This window comes from Amphiura filiformis, unplaced genomic scaffold (assembly GCF_039555335.1).
Source record: "Amphiura filiformis unplaced genomic scaffold, Afil_fr2py scaffold_37, whole genome shotgun sequence".
NCBI classification, from domain to species: domain Eukaryota; kingdom Metazoa; phylum Echinodermata; class Ophiuroidea; order Amphilepidida; family Amphiuridae; genus Amphiura; species Amphiura filiformis.
In genome coordinates, this window is record NW_027305501.1 from 305,838 (window position 1) to 323,635 (window position 17,798).

At 37.1% G+C, this 17,798-nt stretch overlaps 1 protein-coding gene across 3 annotated transcripts in view; it reads right to left on the minus strand.

Moving 5' to 3' along the window:
* The window catches only part of LOC140144012 (glycine receptor subunit alpha-2-like), a 41,215-nt gene extending 30,585 nt beyond the window's left edge, over positions 1–10,630 (minus strand). For all 3 annotated transcript variants that reach the window (XM_072165840.1, XM_072165839.1, XM_072165838.1), the window contains exons 1-4: positions 10,482–10,630; positions 3,559–3,641; positions 2,928–2,995; positions 1,741–1,958 (exon numbers count right to left, since the gene is read on the minus strand). In XM_072165840.1, coding sequence (XP_072021941.1) covers positions 1,741–1,958; positions 2,928–2,995; positions 3,559–3,641; positions 10,482–10,570 — 458 coding nt within the window. In that variant the 5' untranslated portion in view covers positions 10,571–10,630. The remainder of the gene's footprint in view (positions 1–1,740; positions 1,959–2,927; positions 2,996–3,558; positions 3,642–10,481) is intronic.
* Between the last annotated feature and the right edge of the window lie 7,168 nt (positions 10,631–17,798).

A 17,798-nucleotide genomic window follows, 5' to 3' on the forward strand; every position in this document is an offset into this window, starting at 1 on the left:
AGTTGCTCAGCAGCGATTTATTTTTTCATATATCATTTTTAAAACACATATGGTAAACACATTTGCTTTATTCCGTGCTAAAATATGAAAAGCGGAAAAGAAATTCAAAATTTACAAATGAAGAGCAAACAATATCGCTCCCGTGTACAGGGTGTAACAAAAAAAGTGTACAATTTTGAAAATAGAATGACACAAGTATGCCGCCTATATTTTGGTTTGATATTTATATGTCTATCAAGATCATTTCATTAGCCACCAGCTAAGCTTTGTTCCAATAAAATCGATGGTATACAAGTGATGATATGGCCAATCAATTATGTAACCTAGTCTTAAAACCGCTTGGGCCACTTTTGTCTAAGTGTTACAAGAGTGACTGAAAAGAGTTGAACCATGGACCAGTTGGACGGTGCTCTTATGATAGGTAGTTTTAAACAATGGGGTATTCGAAATGGTAGAAATGATTACATAATAGAATATCTCCTTGAGTTTTTGAAAGTCACAACTAACCACTGACATAACAACCTCATTTACTAGAAATCGTGGCTGCAGCTCAACACCTTCAACCTAAATTCACGTTGGAAGACCGTATTTTTATGGTTGTGACATTCAGTAGCACATGGGGTCAAGCAGAAACCATAAGATTGTTTATAGCTCATTTTCCAAACTCACGTCTTCCATCAAGGCATACAATTACATATTTGTATGAGAAGTATGTAGTATTTGTTAACAGAAATGCTGGCAATAGTGGTCGCCCCAGAACAGCTAGAAGCCCAGCTGAACTCAATTTCAAAATTTTATTGTTTTGTACTTATGGATGCAAAAACTGTTCTCAGTTTTACCAATGATATCTCAGGGATATGAGAAATTACTTTATTTATAAGATAATTTGAAAGAAATCTCATGACTTCATTTTAAAGAAATATCATATTATTATTAAGTTCATGTTAATTATATGTAGGAACTCCACTTAAAATTCTTTTGAGTCAGTTTTTTATGCTTAATGCACTATAAGAATATCTACGCGGTTCAAACTTGATATACGCAAACATGGCAAAAGAGGCCCAACACATTTTCTGGACGATTTAATTAATCGAACATAACCTTTGAACCCAAGCTAGTAAAGAAACCAATTAAACGTCTTCTTTTAGCCAAGTTATTACTGATTGTATTGCATATAACATTCTTGCCGTAACTCTTTTAGTTTTTTCCTGAAAAGTCAAAATGCAATTGTATAAATTTTATTGTTACACCCTGTATATAGACCAGGAGCTCAGAAAATTTATTCAAATGAAAAGCGCCGGAACAACTGACCCTATGGGTTGAAAAGGTCATAACCCCACATCACTATGCATCGCTGCAGGGTGTGTGTATAATTTGTTGGTGCTCGCAATCGCTAAAAGAACGTTTACCCCTAAACGTGCTAAAGAAGACATGGGACAATTTGATTTTCCCATGTCTTCATTGGGGAATAGAGAAGACATGGGAATCCCATGTCTTCTTAAGGGGTAGGTGAAGTTAATTTCTGCAATTCACCCATTGTACGGTTCCGCCATATGCGAGGAGAGCCTCGATCTGGCAGCATGCATGAATGGGATTTGAACCCTTGATTGAACCAGTCATATAACATTGCGTGAAGTTAAGCAATACTTCCTTTCATGTCTATTGCCAGTTCGAGGCTCTCCACGCATATGGCGGAACCGTGCAATAGGCGAATAGCCCATATACAAAGTAAAACTATACCTCACGACATATCGGCATTTTCCATCCGGTAAAATTTTGAGCATTTGGTTGGCTTGGATGATATCATGATGCTGTCCTTCTTTCTCGTACATGAAGAAAACATCAGGAATCCAAAACTTTTGAATATCATCTCCTTTTAAGATGATATATTTTTCACCAGTGTAAGTTAACCTAGTGTCAACCCAATCCATCGCTGTATAAAAACTGGAAGAGAAATCCTGGAATACAGATTGGCTCGTATTAGTACTGGTATATGCCATCAGGGGCGGTTCCAGCTCATGGTCATGTAAGGTTTTCAGGCTCGATTCGCTCGCACTAATTTTACGGCAAATGCAATTGTATTGGCAATTGGGGGGAGCCCGGGGTACCCCCGCCTTCGGAGACGGAAAATTGTGCAAAAATGTTCTCAAAATTACCAAAAAATCGTCAAAATATGTTTTTCCGTATGCTTCGACTATATTTATAAATACGTATATAAATACGCACGTGACCACCTCCGCGCTGCCATAACGGCTTGTAGATAGTTAGCCTCGAAGTGACCTTCTACACCTTTCTACATTTGAATGCAAAGGCGGTAAACAACACGAGATTGGCTACTGTGCAGCAAAATTGTCTATTTTGTTCAACTTTGTAAACGTTTCCGTCGATAAATATTTTTTTCCGTCAGCAAATACTTTCAAAATATTGTTTTTTGATAACATATTACAAATTCGGAATAATTTTGCTAGCCAATTAATACTTAAATAAAGACATGAAAGAGTTCCTATGCTTTTCTGTATAGTGGTCAATGGCATGAGGATCTGGTCACGCTTGCTGGTCTTGGTTATGTCGTGCCCATGGGTCACATGCGTATTTATAAATACGTATTTATAAATATAGTCGAAGCGTACTGTGAGTAGTGCTACAGTTAACCATTATTTTACTATATTATCATGATTATACACCCCAGTCCTGACAGATTCCCCCCGTGTACAAAAATATTCAAATAAGTACCCAAATGACTTGGACTAATCAAAGTCCATCTTATGCGCTAATTTTTATGGAAACATTATAGGGACCACGCAACCAAAAGGGCTCCATTTAGCATGTTTAGGAGAGATGTTTCAAATAGACAAATCATATATCAAAATCAACGGCAGGAAAACACAATTATAGGAATGGTCTATAAACTACGTTATTCTTCTTACCATAGTGCGTTCCTCAAGTGGGCCAATACTTTCCATAAAAACAATAAGAGACACAGTTGTTGGCGGGCCTGAAATAAAAACCAGATATATTTGCATGATTGCGTGTTTCAGAAACAAGAACATAAAAATGGCACTAATTTCTAATGTTTGCCGAGTGCTACAGAATTGTAATGCTGTCGAAAGGGTAGAAAATTATTTTAAAAATATAGCCTCCCTATATATTTTCATAAAGGCTTATGCCCTGATTTATAGAGTATTCATCTTCCTCTAAGGCAAGTCCATCCCAGGGAAAACTAACACTTTTCCCTACCAGAACCACACTTGACATATGTTGCATGAGGTAATAGGATAAAAAAGCCCACGGGCCACCTCGATTTTTTCTCAAATCCAAGATGGCACCCAAAATAAGTTCTTTAAACATGTTAAAGTAGGACTACTTGTCCGACGGCGAACCCGCTAAAAACCCACTAATTGTTATGAATTCCCGTCGTAAAAGCCTATACCACAAATAGGACTACCCTGATATTGCTCCAATGCCTTATGGGAAATACTTCCAGAATTGAAATGTTTCCAGAAAAGGAAACTCTGCGGAACTGTTAAAGGGTTGCAAAATATTAAAGTAAAACATTACCTTCATTATCAGGTCTGATTCTATGATCGTAGCCTGTTAAAAGTTCTTGTATTGTTGCCGTTATATTTGAAGCCACAATAGACCTAATAGAAAAGTATATAACATTGGGAAATAAAAGTGTACGTATATTCTTTAGTTTATCAACAAACGATGGCTTCTCCTCGTAGTTGTTGACAGTGCATGTGGCACCAGAAATTTTTTTCCGAGGGCATTGATAGACAACGTTTTTCCAAGGGGAAAATCTGAAAATACGCCACAAATAGTGGAATTTATTGTGCAAATTCTTTGTTAATTCTTTTGAAATAACAAAGCCATTTTCGAGGCTTCTTTTGGCTCTCACCCAAAGACCCCATTTTATAAAAAAAGTCATAATTATTCTCACCCAATGTCCCACCCCCTAATTTAGATCCAAACGGTCCCTCTCTCAACCAAGGACCCCATATTTTGTACATTTTGCTCTCACCGAATGCCAAAAATCATGCTCTCACCCTTGCAATGACCCCAATGTTTTGCTCTCACCGGATGCCCCTTACTGCCCAGCCCTACACCTATCTATTCATATTGAAGTGCCACCTAAGGCTGGAATGTCCGTTTAGATAAAATTGTTTTGTTTAAGGGGGTACTACACCCCTGCCCAATTTTGTACCTATTTTTGCATTTTTCTCAAAAATCATAGCGTATTGGGGACAAGTAAGATAGTTATATTATAGGGGCAAGGACTAAAACTACTGCACTGGAAATTTTATTTCAGCACAGACAACATTTGTGGAGTTACAGTCAAAAATGAGGGGAAACCAATATTTAATCAATAAATCAATAACTACTTACTTTTGAGTTGCTGAATTTTCAGTACAGAAGTTGTAGTCCTTGCCCTTATAATATACATATCTTACTTGTCACCAATATGCTATAATTTTTGAGAAAAATGCAAAATTAGGCACAAAATTGGCCAGGGGTGTAGTACCCCCTTAAAACAAGGTAACATTAGCATAGTAAGCAAAGAAAGATTAGGAAATGTAAAGCATATTTATTGCATTGAGAGAGGTATCAAATCGTACTGCATGGGATGAAAGAGGGTTGGTTTCAAATAAAAAGGAATAAAGATCAGGTTACCATTTCGGTTACGATTGTTAGGAAATCATGTGGGGGGGGGGGGGGGGGGAGCAGAATTATTTTATTTAGAATACATGTATATAGCTTTGCATATTTAATTCTAAAGGATTGTTATCCAAGTGGACATAATTATGATATAACTGTAGGTTGTAATACCTGACAATATTGCATGCCTGGTTATTAATTTAACGGAAAGTCGCCGCGATATCAGAGCATTTGAACTTGTTTAACATGTTTAACGACACAAAAGTCATTGTGTATTGGGTGTTTATTAACCCAATAGATTTGTATTTCAAACAAAGATGACAAGCCTATACGCACGGGACTTTAAGGATTTTTTTAAAGTTAAATGTTTTAAATAACACTTAGGTAAATGTTTTAAATAACACTAAGGCCTACAACAAATGCAAATACCGCGCTAGATTTTCCAGGGATAAGAGACCATCCCTCTTTTTAAAAAAAATAAGAAACCATGTTTATTGATAGAATTCCTGGTTTCTTGATCGACAAAGTAGCGTTCGAAATAGCGCTATCTATCGAAAAGTGTTTTTAGAAGACCTGAAAGGTATTTTTCTTAATTTCGTATTTCAAGCATTAATTCCCGCTGTATATTACGTGCATTACCTATGCTGTATTTTACTTGCATTCAATGCATATTAGTAAACAGTAATACAATCAAAATCCAAACCAAGTTAGTTGTCTTATTTATTCTAAGCACATACTTTTGAAACTTAAAGCATTTTGCAAAGTCAATCCAATATAGGGACGCCGCTGTAGCGGGCGCCCTTCAAAAAGGATATCGCGGGTTGTTTTATGTGATATCCTTTTAAGACCGTCCTCGGGTTCTGGCCAGATTTGTACCGGCCAATTGGAGTTGTTTCTAACTTGTTCCAACATTAGACAGTTTATGAACAAAACAAAAAATATTGCCAATGAAAAAATGACGAAGTGGTCACAACAAATAGAAATACCAAAATTGGTGTGTGGAAACAACAAACGTTTTGTGTTGATTTTGTATTACTAATTTTTAGGATCTTTCTTTCTGAGCTAAAATTTTTTTGCATTTGTGCCCTCATTGTGGGTTTTTAAGACAAAATAAAATAAAGGAAACAAACATAATACAAACTTTATCTGCTTGCATTCTCCTTTTTACAGTGTCGTTTCTAATAGCTCATTTGATTTTGTATTACTAATGTAAAATAATTTTAGAATCTTTCTTTCTGAGCTAATTTTTTTTGCAAATTCACTGGTCCTCCTACCAAGCACATCGACCTTGGTAGAGTATAAGGTACAGTGTAATACTCAATAGTCATGTATCAGTGAATAAAGCTAGTAGCTTCATGATCAGTCCCTCATTTCAAATATAGAGTTTTAGTTTTGGTTTTGGTCACGTGGTTTCCAATTATCCTGCCTGAGCTCTTGACTGACATGATTATCGATATCTTTGTTTCTATCCTTTGTGATCCGATCTTGAAAATCTGAAGAAACGAGTTTTTACTGTACAAAAGAATAACGATCCTAATTTTGTGAAATTACAAGAAAAGATGTTTTTGTTTTTTATTTCAGAATTTTTAAACTAATTGAAGTGATACAATAGAGAAATATCCAAACTCACACATAATAGCCATTTTTATTAAGCTAATTGGGTATATACATGTTTTTGTCTATTATCTCCGAAAATAATATTTAAGAAACATATCCGACCCTCTCTTCCACAGAGAACTTCGAGGAAATGCAACATGATTTATTCTTACTACATGTATCATTCAAGTGAAATTTCTGAACAGATATAGTTTTCTTGCCAATATCAAATCACAAAATATGAAAATAATGAGCGAAATGTTAAACCATTTTATTTCATTTCATCAATTATCATAATTGTGATACTTCCAGCTACTTTTTAAGTACCGTTTTCTTTCGTGCATGTGTGAAAAATGCAATGGTAGGCTTGTAGTAATACATTACACGCGACGTTTATTTTTTCAGTAAAAAAAATTCAACCTACCTTTGGACAATTATTGCCAAAATCAGCAGCCAAAGCATTTTGTTGTAATCCCAATAATTATTCCACTATATGGGGGAGGGGGGCTACACACAGGCCTTCAACATCATAGGCGAATTGTGAGTGTATGAGTAGCATCGCTATTTTTAAGGCTGTTCATCCAAGACATTTAAATATGATATTTAAATGTTATGGATGAACATTTATGTCATTCACCAGGAGCGCTTATTTTCACCTGAACTCACCATAGGTGCCGTCATCAGCTGTTGCACACGTTAGACCCAGACGAATAATTTGACATGTTGAATTTTTGCCCCCTATATGTGACCGTCCACGGCGAATGAGCCGTAAATTCCTCCCCCGGTCAATTTTGTTTTATTTCGTGTTTAAAAATAAATGTCATAAACTTAAAAATGGTATATCATTTGACTTCAAACGATATCCAGAAGCGGGGTTATGGTTTATTAAACTTTGCTCCTTCAACAAAATTATAGCTTTTTACGTTTTTACATGTGTCTCTTTTTCCACATTGTTGCAAATAAATATCAAACAGTCATAATTGGCGGTCATTTCAAATCATCTCCAAGTCAACGAGGTTTAAGAAAGTTCTCTCATTGTTAATTGTTGGTTATGCATACCTGTACAAAATACAATGCCTGGTAACCCACCACTTGAACAGGATTTAGCAATATAAGCAAACAAAGACCAGAGCTATTAAAAGTTCTATAGCCATCTAAGGTAGAAGCTTATTATCCACTTCAACAATAGGATTATTGATTAGTTTTTGACTATCGAAATGAGACGGATGTCGGGCCAGCTTAAGTTACCGATGAATATGACCTTCGTACACATTTTACACCGTAACTCAGAATACAATTTAGGGAATTTACGGCTCATTTGTGCTGCCGGGTCACATATGATCATGTAGGGGTTTGTGGGCCTTTTGCAGGTTCACGGGGTTCTAACAGACAAACTTTTTGAATTCAGCATATCCGAATTAACCAAAATAATTTGGTTACCAACTTTTACGCGAACTTGCCGCTTGATATGCTTAAATATGCACATATTTCCAAAATAATAACATAAATTGTTCATTTAATTTTGATATATTGTTTTAAAATATTGCATTTTGATTGCTGATGCTCTTTAAACAAATGTGTTGGTCTCGCTATGTAGTTTATCTAATTATTCTCTGTATCTTGCTTTTACCGTAATTATATTTTTCATATCATATTAGACCCACCTGTCATGCCTAGCTACATTTCATTTTAAGCTGTTTTAATGTTTGCATGCTTTCCTAGTCTTTAAAGTAATGAGCTGGTCTCGCTATGTAATTTTAAACTTTTATTATTGTATTTCTAAATTGATGGGTTTTTTTCTCTTGACATGTAATGATATTTTTTTTATTTTATGTATTATTTGTGTAGTAAAGCGCTTTGTTCATGAAAAAGCGCTCAATAAATGATGCGTATTACTTCGTATTATATTTATTGGAAAAAACGTTACTAAGTTCAAAATCATGTAGCTTTATAATAAGATTTTCCTCTTTGACCTTTCAATCCTTTGTAACATTGATATTTGTAATTTAGGGCGGTAATCTTAAAAATGACGACCATCTTAGATTTTGAATTGGCTAATGTGTTTTCCTAATAAACGATTCAAAGGGAGGTAACTGCACATTGTGGTGCTTGCATTTGATCCCTTGTGACATTAATATTTATCATTTAGTGGCGGCCATCTTGATAAATGGTGGCCATCTTAGTTGTTAATTTGGCTAACGGGTTTTTCCTAAACATTAACCCATAATGAGAGTATGCGCTAATTATGTTGCTTTATCACCTTGGGCTCGGTTGTCACCAGAGGATGATTTAAGTACTACCCACTGAACACTCCACTGGGTTAACTTTGCGGCTAGCGTAACTGTGTGAGTGAACATGACACCACTGCTCGCCCACTGCATAGACGTGCATGGTTAAATTTGAATTTGGACAGATATATTTACAATATAAACACATTCAAAATGCTGGTCGATTTCACATTTTATGTTATCTACAGAAGGTGTGACTTATCCTTTATGCATACATCACTTTTGTTCTAAAATCGACCAAGTAATAATGTCACACACACACAATTCTAAAACAACATCTTTTGCACAGAATTAAATGGGATTTGAAAAGTAAAGTGGCAGTTGAAACTCTAGTGATAACACTTTTACAGTGCATGATGGGGCTTCCTTAAATCATCCTCTGGATTGTTACTAATCTGCAGAGCTATGCCGAAAAAAAGCAAGGAGATTAAGCGAAGCAACTGTCGGCGTCGCCGGAAATTATACAGACTATACCAGAGACGTTGTAAGTCAAGTTTTGGTGTAAGGTTGAATAAAGAAAAGTATTGTTTACTGAAAAGAAAACTACTAAATATCATTTTTATATTTCTTACATACTGGATTTGCGACTCGATCTTACTTCGCGGAAGAACTTCATTTCCAGGTCATTTGACCGGTTGAAACATAAATGGCATAGATATATTTTAAGCACGAATTATTAATTCTCACTGCACGGATTTTTTAATCTCACTGCACGATCGTGCCAGGAGGCACGTTAAAATAGCCCCTGCATGATATTCTAATCTATTTGGCCAAAAATGTTTGCAAAAAATATTTTACAATAACATTTCAAAAACATTTTAAAAACATTATTGTAGTGTATTTTCCAAAACAACAAAAGTCATTATATGAATAGTAATCTCCTTCGCAGCCAGTTTGGTTACGCGTAACCAAACTGGCTGCGAAGGAGACTATATATGTTTCCAAACACGGAGAACTCTTTTGATGTTCATTGATCTATGTAAATCGTGACCTTCAACGCGCAAAATTAGGAAGGCCACAAACGATTAGTTCCCGATAGAGATGCACACAGTTCTGTGGACCATGGAAATTGGTTATTTGCATAATAAATACAATCTTTTTCTAGCACGTTTGTGTATAATGGTATGTCGTGCTCAAATTCTGATCATACGGTGAAATTGATCTAAAATATTTTTTTATATTTTAGTCCAAGTATTTCTCATCAAGTTGATATACATATGAATTTTAATATCACATTTTACTAATATATAATAAAGAAGCGGCCTGCTTTTATCCATATAGGCCTACTTGATTCAGAGTTTATTTTTCTGATAAAAAACAACAGTATACGTTCTGTGCATTGACATTGTTGGCAGTCCATTCTCTCAAAGCTGGCCATGTTCATCATGACATCACTGTAGTTTCTAGGTCAAATCTGTCTCGTTCGAAGGAACTCACCGCTTACAGTTTGTTTTTGTGGAAAATCAATTTTAACGACTTATTTTCTCAAATAGAGAGTAATTTTCATTATCCTCATAATATTAGATTTCCAATGATATGATGTTGTCCGAGTTATATGCCTTTAAGCTAATTAGGCATATACATGTTTTGGCTATTATCTCCGAAAATAATATTTAAGAAAAATATCCGACCATCTCTTCCACAAAGAACTGCGAGGAAATGCAACGTTTTTTTCTCTTACTATCATTTAAGTGAGATTTCTGAACAGGATACAATTCTTGCCAATATCAAATTATAAAATATAAAATTAATGAGGAAAATATGAAACCATTTCACTTTATTTAATTAGATCATAATTGTGATATTTCTGGCTACTTTTAAGTGTAACTAAAAATATATATTTTTCTTTCATGCATGTGTGAAAAATGCCAGGTAGGGCTGTCTGTTAATACATTCCACGCGATTTTAATCAGGTTTAGTAACAAATAAATTTCAACCTACCTTTGCGCAATTAACGCCAAAATCAGCAGCCAAAGCATCTTGTTGTAATCACAATATTCCACTATATAAACACGGACCTTCGTCCTCATGGGCGAATTATGTATGTAAGAGTTGTATATATGATTATCGCTATTTTAAAGACTGTAGAAATTAAGCTTTTAAAAAAATGATATCTAAATGTCACGGATGAAGATTCATAAGTTGTAGGTAATTGTAAATTATGTCACTCACCGGGAACTCTTTCTCCTCAACTCATGCGGCGTCCGTAGGTGGCGTCATCAGCTGTTGCACACACTCTCAAGGATTCTCGAGTACTAATATACTATAGGATAAGCCACTCGTTTGCGCAAATGAAGTCAGTCATTCAGCCTATGCGCGATAATGCATGTGATGGCATAGTACCCCTGTACGTGTAGGAGTGTATCACCTGCGGAAGAGGTGATGCATGTTCACGTCATCGTTTCAAAAAAAATGAAATGGCGAAAAAACGGCGAACATTTGGTCGAATCTTTCCATTACTATCATATCGTGAAAAACCAAATAGCTGAGGAGTTAGCTCAATATGCTAGGAAATATTCTCTTCGATGACCCCATGACGAGACTGGCTAAATAAGCTGTATTTTTGCTGGAAAGGGTCCGAATAATTGGCAGTCGATGTGCGCCATCTTGGAAAAATTTAGGGTACCAAACTACCCAAAAACTGTCAATCAACATAATCTAGGGTACCAAACTACCCAAAACTGTCAATCAACATACCGATGGTACCAAACTCCCTAGTAATGGTACCAAACTCCCTAGTAACCGTCACTCAAACTGCTGATGTGTGACTTCAATTTTTATACAGGGATTGAACGAGTGTCACGGCCCTGACACTCTCACAAATAAAGGTTCCACAAATAGTTCAAGTGATGATGAAGAACGTTTTAAAAACATTTACTCAAAGCTAGAGAGCTTTCGGAATCTAACACTATTCCTTGTTCACTCGTGATCAAGTGATCTTAAAGACATTTTTGTCCTCTAGAACTCTTTAAAAAAAAAAAAAAAAAAAAAAAAAAACGTTGTTTAATGATTAATCCTGTGCAGAATCGTTTGTGCTAACCTTTTGCCATTTCCGTTCAATTCTTATGGAAACAAACAAAACCAAACCAAACAAAACCAAACCAATCTTAACTCTCTTCACGCGGGTGTCGACTGCAGACGACAAGTTTCAAAAATTTTTAAAAATTCAAAAATTTCAGTAATGTAAATTGTCATGACCATATTTGGGATAAGCATGAAAAATGCATTAAAATGAGTACAAACAAGTATTGGTCCAGTAGTTTTTAAGATAGCCCTTGATATTTTGAGAAAAATTTCAAAACTTCAACTTTTTCCGTTGAAGCGCATGGCTAGCACGCAGAGCATTCGTTTTCTCCATTAGCAATGATAGTCTAATTATATTGTAGAAACGTTTGTTATAAATCCACGTGTTAGTGAACAATTACTTCTAAATGACTTGGTAAATTTCTTACCGTGAAAACAAACAAACAAAAACGTTAAGGGTGATTAAAGTGCATGGAACCCCTTTCACCTCAAAATGATTTTGATTAGGGGCGCACCATTAGATTTCCAGGGGGGGCATGGGAGTTTTTTGAAAAAAAAAACTTTGCCCACTAGTGAGAAAAAAAAAAAAACTTTGCCCACTAGTGAGACGAAAAAAAAAAATTTTGCCTCACTGATGAGTAAAAAAAAATTTCCCCACCCAACTTTGTATAAAATGTACATTAAAATTGAAAAAAAATTGGAGCTCTTGGAAGCGAAAAAAAAAAAAAAATTCCGCCGCCTTCGGCGGCGAAAAAAATAAATTCTACCTGACCCAAACTCCCATGCCCCCCCCTGAGAATCTAATGGTGCGTCCCTTATGATCATCATTACAAATCAAACTTTCGTTACAATATTGTATGATATAAGCACCTCTTTTTGAACATTATACAAATAATTTTAAAAAGAATCTTAAAAGATTCATTTAGTGTAAACCGATAATAATTATTGTATCATGACAACCATACCCATTCATTTTGCTCGATTAATACAAAATTATTGGTGCGGCGAAAATTTCCCAGATCATGATGGCACTTGAACTATCTAACTAATTTACTTTCCGCTGTGAGAGTAAATACCTATATAGTATTTACTTTCACAGTAGATATCGCCACGACAAATCTCACCATGAATGATGATTTAAAACTTGAACTTGCTATCCAGATCATGTCCAGACTATGGGGGTGGTGTCTCGAAACGGATGGCCTTAAATAATACAGGGTGTCCCTGAAAGAACTGTATTTGAGTATTTTGTGGTTGAAGAACAAATCCGCTTTAACATACTTTTTGAATTTTGACAATTGACCACGCCGTTCTTGAAATATAAAAATTGTACGAAACTCCCTCATTTTCGAACTTTTCCACGGATTCAAATATCAATCGATGATCACGCTGATCTGTAGTCGGAGTGCTAATTTCATCTTAATTTAATAGTTTGTCTCAAAGCCCCAGCGCGCATTAGTAAAATCGCCCGCTTTTTGTTCGTTATTCAGACTCTTTCTGACCGTAGGAAAATCATCATCATCATCATCATCATCAGTCGGCTGCGGAGCAGGCGACTACAAGCTTTCTCCAACTAATGCGATCTTGGGCAAGCGAAACAATTTTGTTTCCCTTCAGTATCTCCCAGGAGGTGCTGGACATACTGTAAGTACAGTGTGCGCGGCCGTCCCGGTTTCCTCTTCCCATGTGGTGGTATATAAAGTGCATATTCTTTCACAGGCTGGCCATCTTCAAGACGCAGTGTATGGCCGAGAAATTTGAGTTGATGAATCTTGACTCTGGCAACCAGTGGAGTGGTGTTGGTCAGGTTGTAGATGGTTTCATTTGGAAGCCGATCCACACGCTTGATGTTTAACATGACTCTGTAGCAAGATGTTGCAAATGCATTTATCTTGTTTTCCATGTCCTTGTAATTACCCATGACTCGCACCCGTACAGAAAGACAGTAACACACGTTGTCTGAAACAGCTTGATTTTTGTTTCGATTTGCAGGGACGGGCTTCTCCAAAGGCGTTCCAGTTTCCAGAAAGCAGCCCAGGCTAGTGCTTTTCTTCTTTTTAGGTCTCCAACACTAGAGCCCATCTTGGAACCCAAATACTTGAAGTCTGTGACATGGTTGATGGTACTACCATAGACTTCAAGTACTGGTTGGGCGTTACAGTTTGCAGTCATATATTCTGTCTTAGGTGCGCTGATGACAAGGCCTAGATCTGCTGCTGCAGTTGCAGTCCTAGTAAGCTGCGACTGGGCCCGGTCTATGGAAGATTCCAGCAGGGCAATATCATCAGCAAAATCCAGGTCATTTAGCATCTTGGCAGGATACCTGCTTGACCGACGTGGGTAGGTAACAATTCCAGAGTCAATTCCAGAAGTTGATTTCATCAGAAGGTAGTCTACCAGGATAATGAACAGGAATTGTGCCAACACATCACCCTGAAGCACTCCAGTTGTTACTTGGAAAGGCTCTGAGATACTGCCATCTACCATAACGGCACTATTGGAGTCTTTGTAGAGCACCTGGATGGCATTGACCACAACCTTTAGTATTCCATAATGCCGCAGCACTGAAAACATGACGGACCTGTTGATGGAGTCGAAGGCTTTTTTGAAGTCCACAAAAGTGACTGTTAAGGGAAGTTGGTACTCCTTGAAGCCTTCCATGATCCGCCTCAAAATGTGTATTTGCTGAGCACAGCTGCGACCCGATCTAAAGCCAGCCTGGTTGCTTCTCAGTAAAAGATCAATGTGGGGTCGGATCCTGTTCAGAAGGATCTTGTTGTACACTTTTGCGGCAATGGACATAAGCGAAATACCACGGTAGTTTGTCATGAGAGAGAGAAAAATTACAGTGTGAAATTTGCTCAGTCTCTGCCAAAATGTGATCGTACGAGCAATCTCATTCCCCCTACAAGGCGTTCTATGCATGGCAGAGAATTGCGCAATTCAAATTCCATCACTCGTTTACCTTGTAGAACTGAGCGGTTCAGAAAGAGTCCAATTCCACACTTCATCAACTTACTTACAGCAATAATGTGTGATTTGCATAAAGAATAGATTCCTATTTAAATGTGTGTTTTCACTGATCACATTATCCTCTGAATAAAACCGGGTCGACCCGGTTTTAATATAAACTAGATTATTGTTAACAATATTGCTAGTATGTCAACAAATGAAAGTTCTTGATTTTGTTGAAATTCTTCAATACTAAATAATTTTGAATGTCATCCAATTGTAGATCTCTATAGTCACATTTTCGATGTATTAACAACTAGCTATGTAGCAAAGACGTTAACTTCATGTACAAAACATTAACGATCTTATTTTGTAAACATTGTATACCCATAGCTACTTTAATCAACAATAAATGTTCTGTAATTGTTCATTATCCTTCATTTCTATTAGACTTTCAGTGTATTAGCAAGTAGATGTATATATGTATAACAGATGTTATTCATTTGTAAACACTTTTTTTCATTTTTCATAAACATAGGATACCCAAAGCTATGCTAACAATGAACGTTCATTGACTGTTAGGCTAAGTAAACGTTACAGGATAATATGTATTCAAATTCTGCCTCAAGGTTCCTGCTTAAATTGTGTTCAAGAATCAACTAAGATTTATTTGGCCCACCTTTTGCCCGTAAATAGGCTGTCAGGCATTATCCAGTGTATTTTTATTACACGTGCCCGGTCTTATCACTTGGTACACAATAGCTCACCAATCTGAAAGAAAGCCTGTTTTAATCACAATGGTCAGAATTAAATAGTAAAATGATTAGACAAAGCTACACTGTCCATACACTGAGTACAGTCTCATTGCAAGATCATGGGCTAAGTACCAGGTGCGGATCCAGAGGGAGGGGGCGGAGGGGCGCGCCCCGTAAAAATAGCAAAACTAGGAAAAATGGGGCGCGCCCCCCCGTAAAAACAGGAAAAGGGAAAGGAGAGAAAGAGAAAAGGGAAGAGAAAAGCGAGAAAAAGAGAAGAGAAGGGTTAAATTACGCATAATTGAGTAGACCCGTGCCTAAAAACTGCACAGTGGGGTCGATCGAAGGCTTAATAAGCATAGGATAGGCCTAGGCCTACGCCTGTGATTATTTTAGGCACTTTGTAAGACTTGAGACACACAATTAGGCCTACTAAAGCATGCATGAATTGATGTCAGCATTGACTCCGGGTTAATACTGACTTTGGTGACATGTGACCTAAGTGTCAGCATGATGGTGGACCAGTGCAACTTTTTTTGTTTAAAGCAATTATATAAATGGTGTAAAAATGATGCAACAAATGGCTTCAAGTGGACCTTCATTTTGCAAAATTTCCCCCCTCAGACACCCGTACGTATGCGTAAACAACTGGCCGTTTTCGCTTTTGTTTCGAACACCCGGCACCTGTACACTTTAGGCCTATATTATTTTAAGTAATAACTTAATGATTAGGCCTACAGTAATAGAGAATAATGGTCCACGAATGGCTTCGATTGGGCCTTCATTTTCACACATTTCCGAACTTTATCTAACTAAAATTCTACACAAAAATAGTGTCAAAATTGTCCACCAAATGGCTTCAATTGGTCCTTCATTTTGCAAAATTGTCCAACTTCTCAGGGGGGAACATCCCCCTCAGACACCCCCTGCGTATGTATAAAGAGGTTACTCTTTTCTTTATGCTTTGGATACCCGGAACTTTATGTTTAGGCCTAAAGCAATTGAATTTATACAATAATCATGATAATATTGAAAACTTGTCCACGAATGGGAAATGAGCCGTCATGGTCAAAATGGTCCACCAAATGGCTTCAATTAGGTCTACATTTTGCAAAAGTTTCTCACTTTTGAGGGGGCACATCCCCTCAGACATCCCCCCTGCGTCGCGTAAGCAATTGAATTTATACCATAATATTATTGAAAACTTGTCCACGAAAATGAAGGGGATATGAGCCGTCATGGTCATTTCACACATTTTCTGCTCTTTCAAACTCAAATTTTACTATGACACGATAAATAGTGTCAAAATGGTCCACCAAATGGCTTCAATTAGGTCTACATTTTGCAAACGTTTCTCACTTCTGAGGGAGCACATCACCCTCAGACACCCCCTGCGTCGTGTAAGCAATACGCTCTTTCAAACTCAAATTTTACACGATAATAGTGTCAAAATGGTCCACCAAATGGCTTCAATTAGGTTAACTCACTTGGCTTTAAAATAAGTTAATAGGTCTGTCACACTACGACGGACTGGATCAACGTACATCACCGAATACAAAAATATTTTATTCGGTGGAAAAATCACCAGTCCGGCAGAAGATTCGGTGGGATTTTGGGTCCGATTCCCGTTCGTCTCTCTATGCGTTGTGGCCGCTAATAATCCTGCAGGCGTCTTATATCCGATCGTTCAACGTTCGACAAATGACCGGATTTGGGGGTCCGATTCCCGTTCGTTTCTCTATGCGTTGTGGCCGCTAATAATCCTGCAGGCGTCTTATATTCGATCGTTCAACGTCCGACAAATGACCGGATTTGGGGGGTCCGGATTTGGGGGTCCGATTCCCGTTCGTCTCTCTGTGCGTTGTGACCGCTAATAATCTGCAAGCGTTTTATATTCAATCGTTCAACGTCCGACAAATGACCGGCGAATCAGTCGCATGTGGCACCAACAGGGACGTCCACCCTATCAGAAAAGTGGGGGAGGAGAGGGTGTTTGAGAGGGTTTTTGACCCCTTAGAGGCAGTGACGTAGCAAGCACTTTTTCAGAGGGTGAACAAAGTGGGTAAAGACAACTTTTAAGGGGGAAAACTTTGACGAAAATGGTCAAATATTGGCGAATAAGTACAAAAGGGCTACAAACCTGATATATCAGGGCAACCAGCGTCCGGGGGCAATAGAGGTGAGAAACCTTTGGACAATGAAGGCCCAGTTGAAGCCATTTGTCATTTTTTGGATCAATTTTAGCACTATTATTGGGTACTATTTTAGTTTGAAACAGCCGAAATTGGTGAAAGAAAGCCTAATTGAAGCCATTATATAATATAAACAATTGTTTTAAAAATAACACAGAAGCAAACAGGAAGACTTGTCCATTTTTCAAAATGAAGGTCCATTTGAAGCCATTTGCATGGGGACTTTAGGGCCTATTTACATTATTAGGCCTAGGCCTATTGTGTAAAAATTTAGTTTTAAAAATGGAAAATTTGGAAAATTGTTTTTGGTGCATCATTTTTACACTATTATTGCC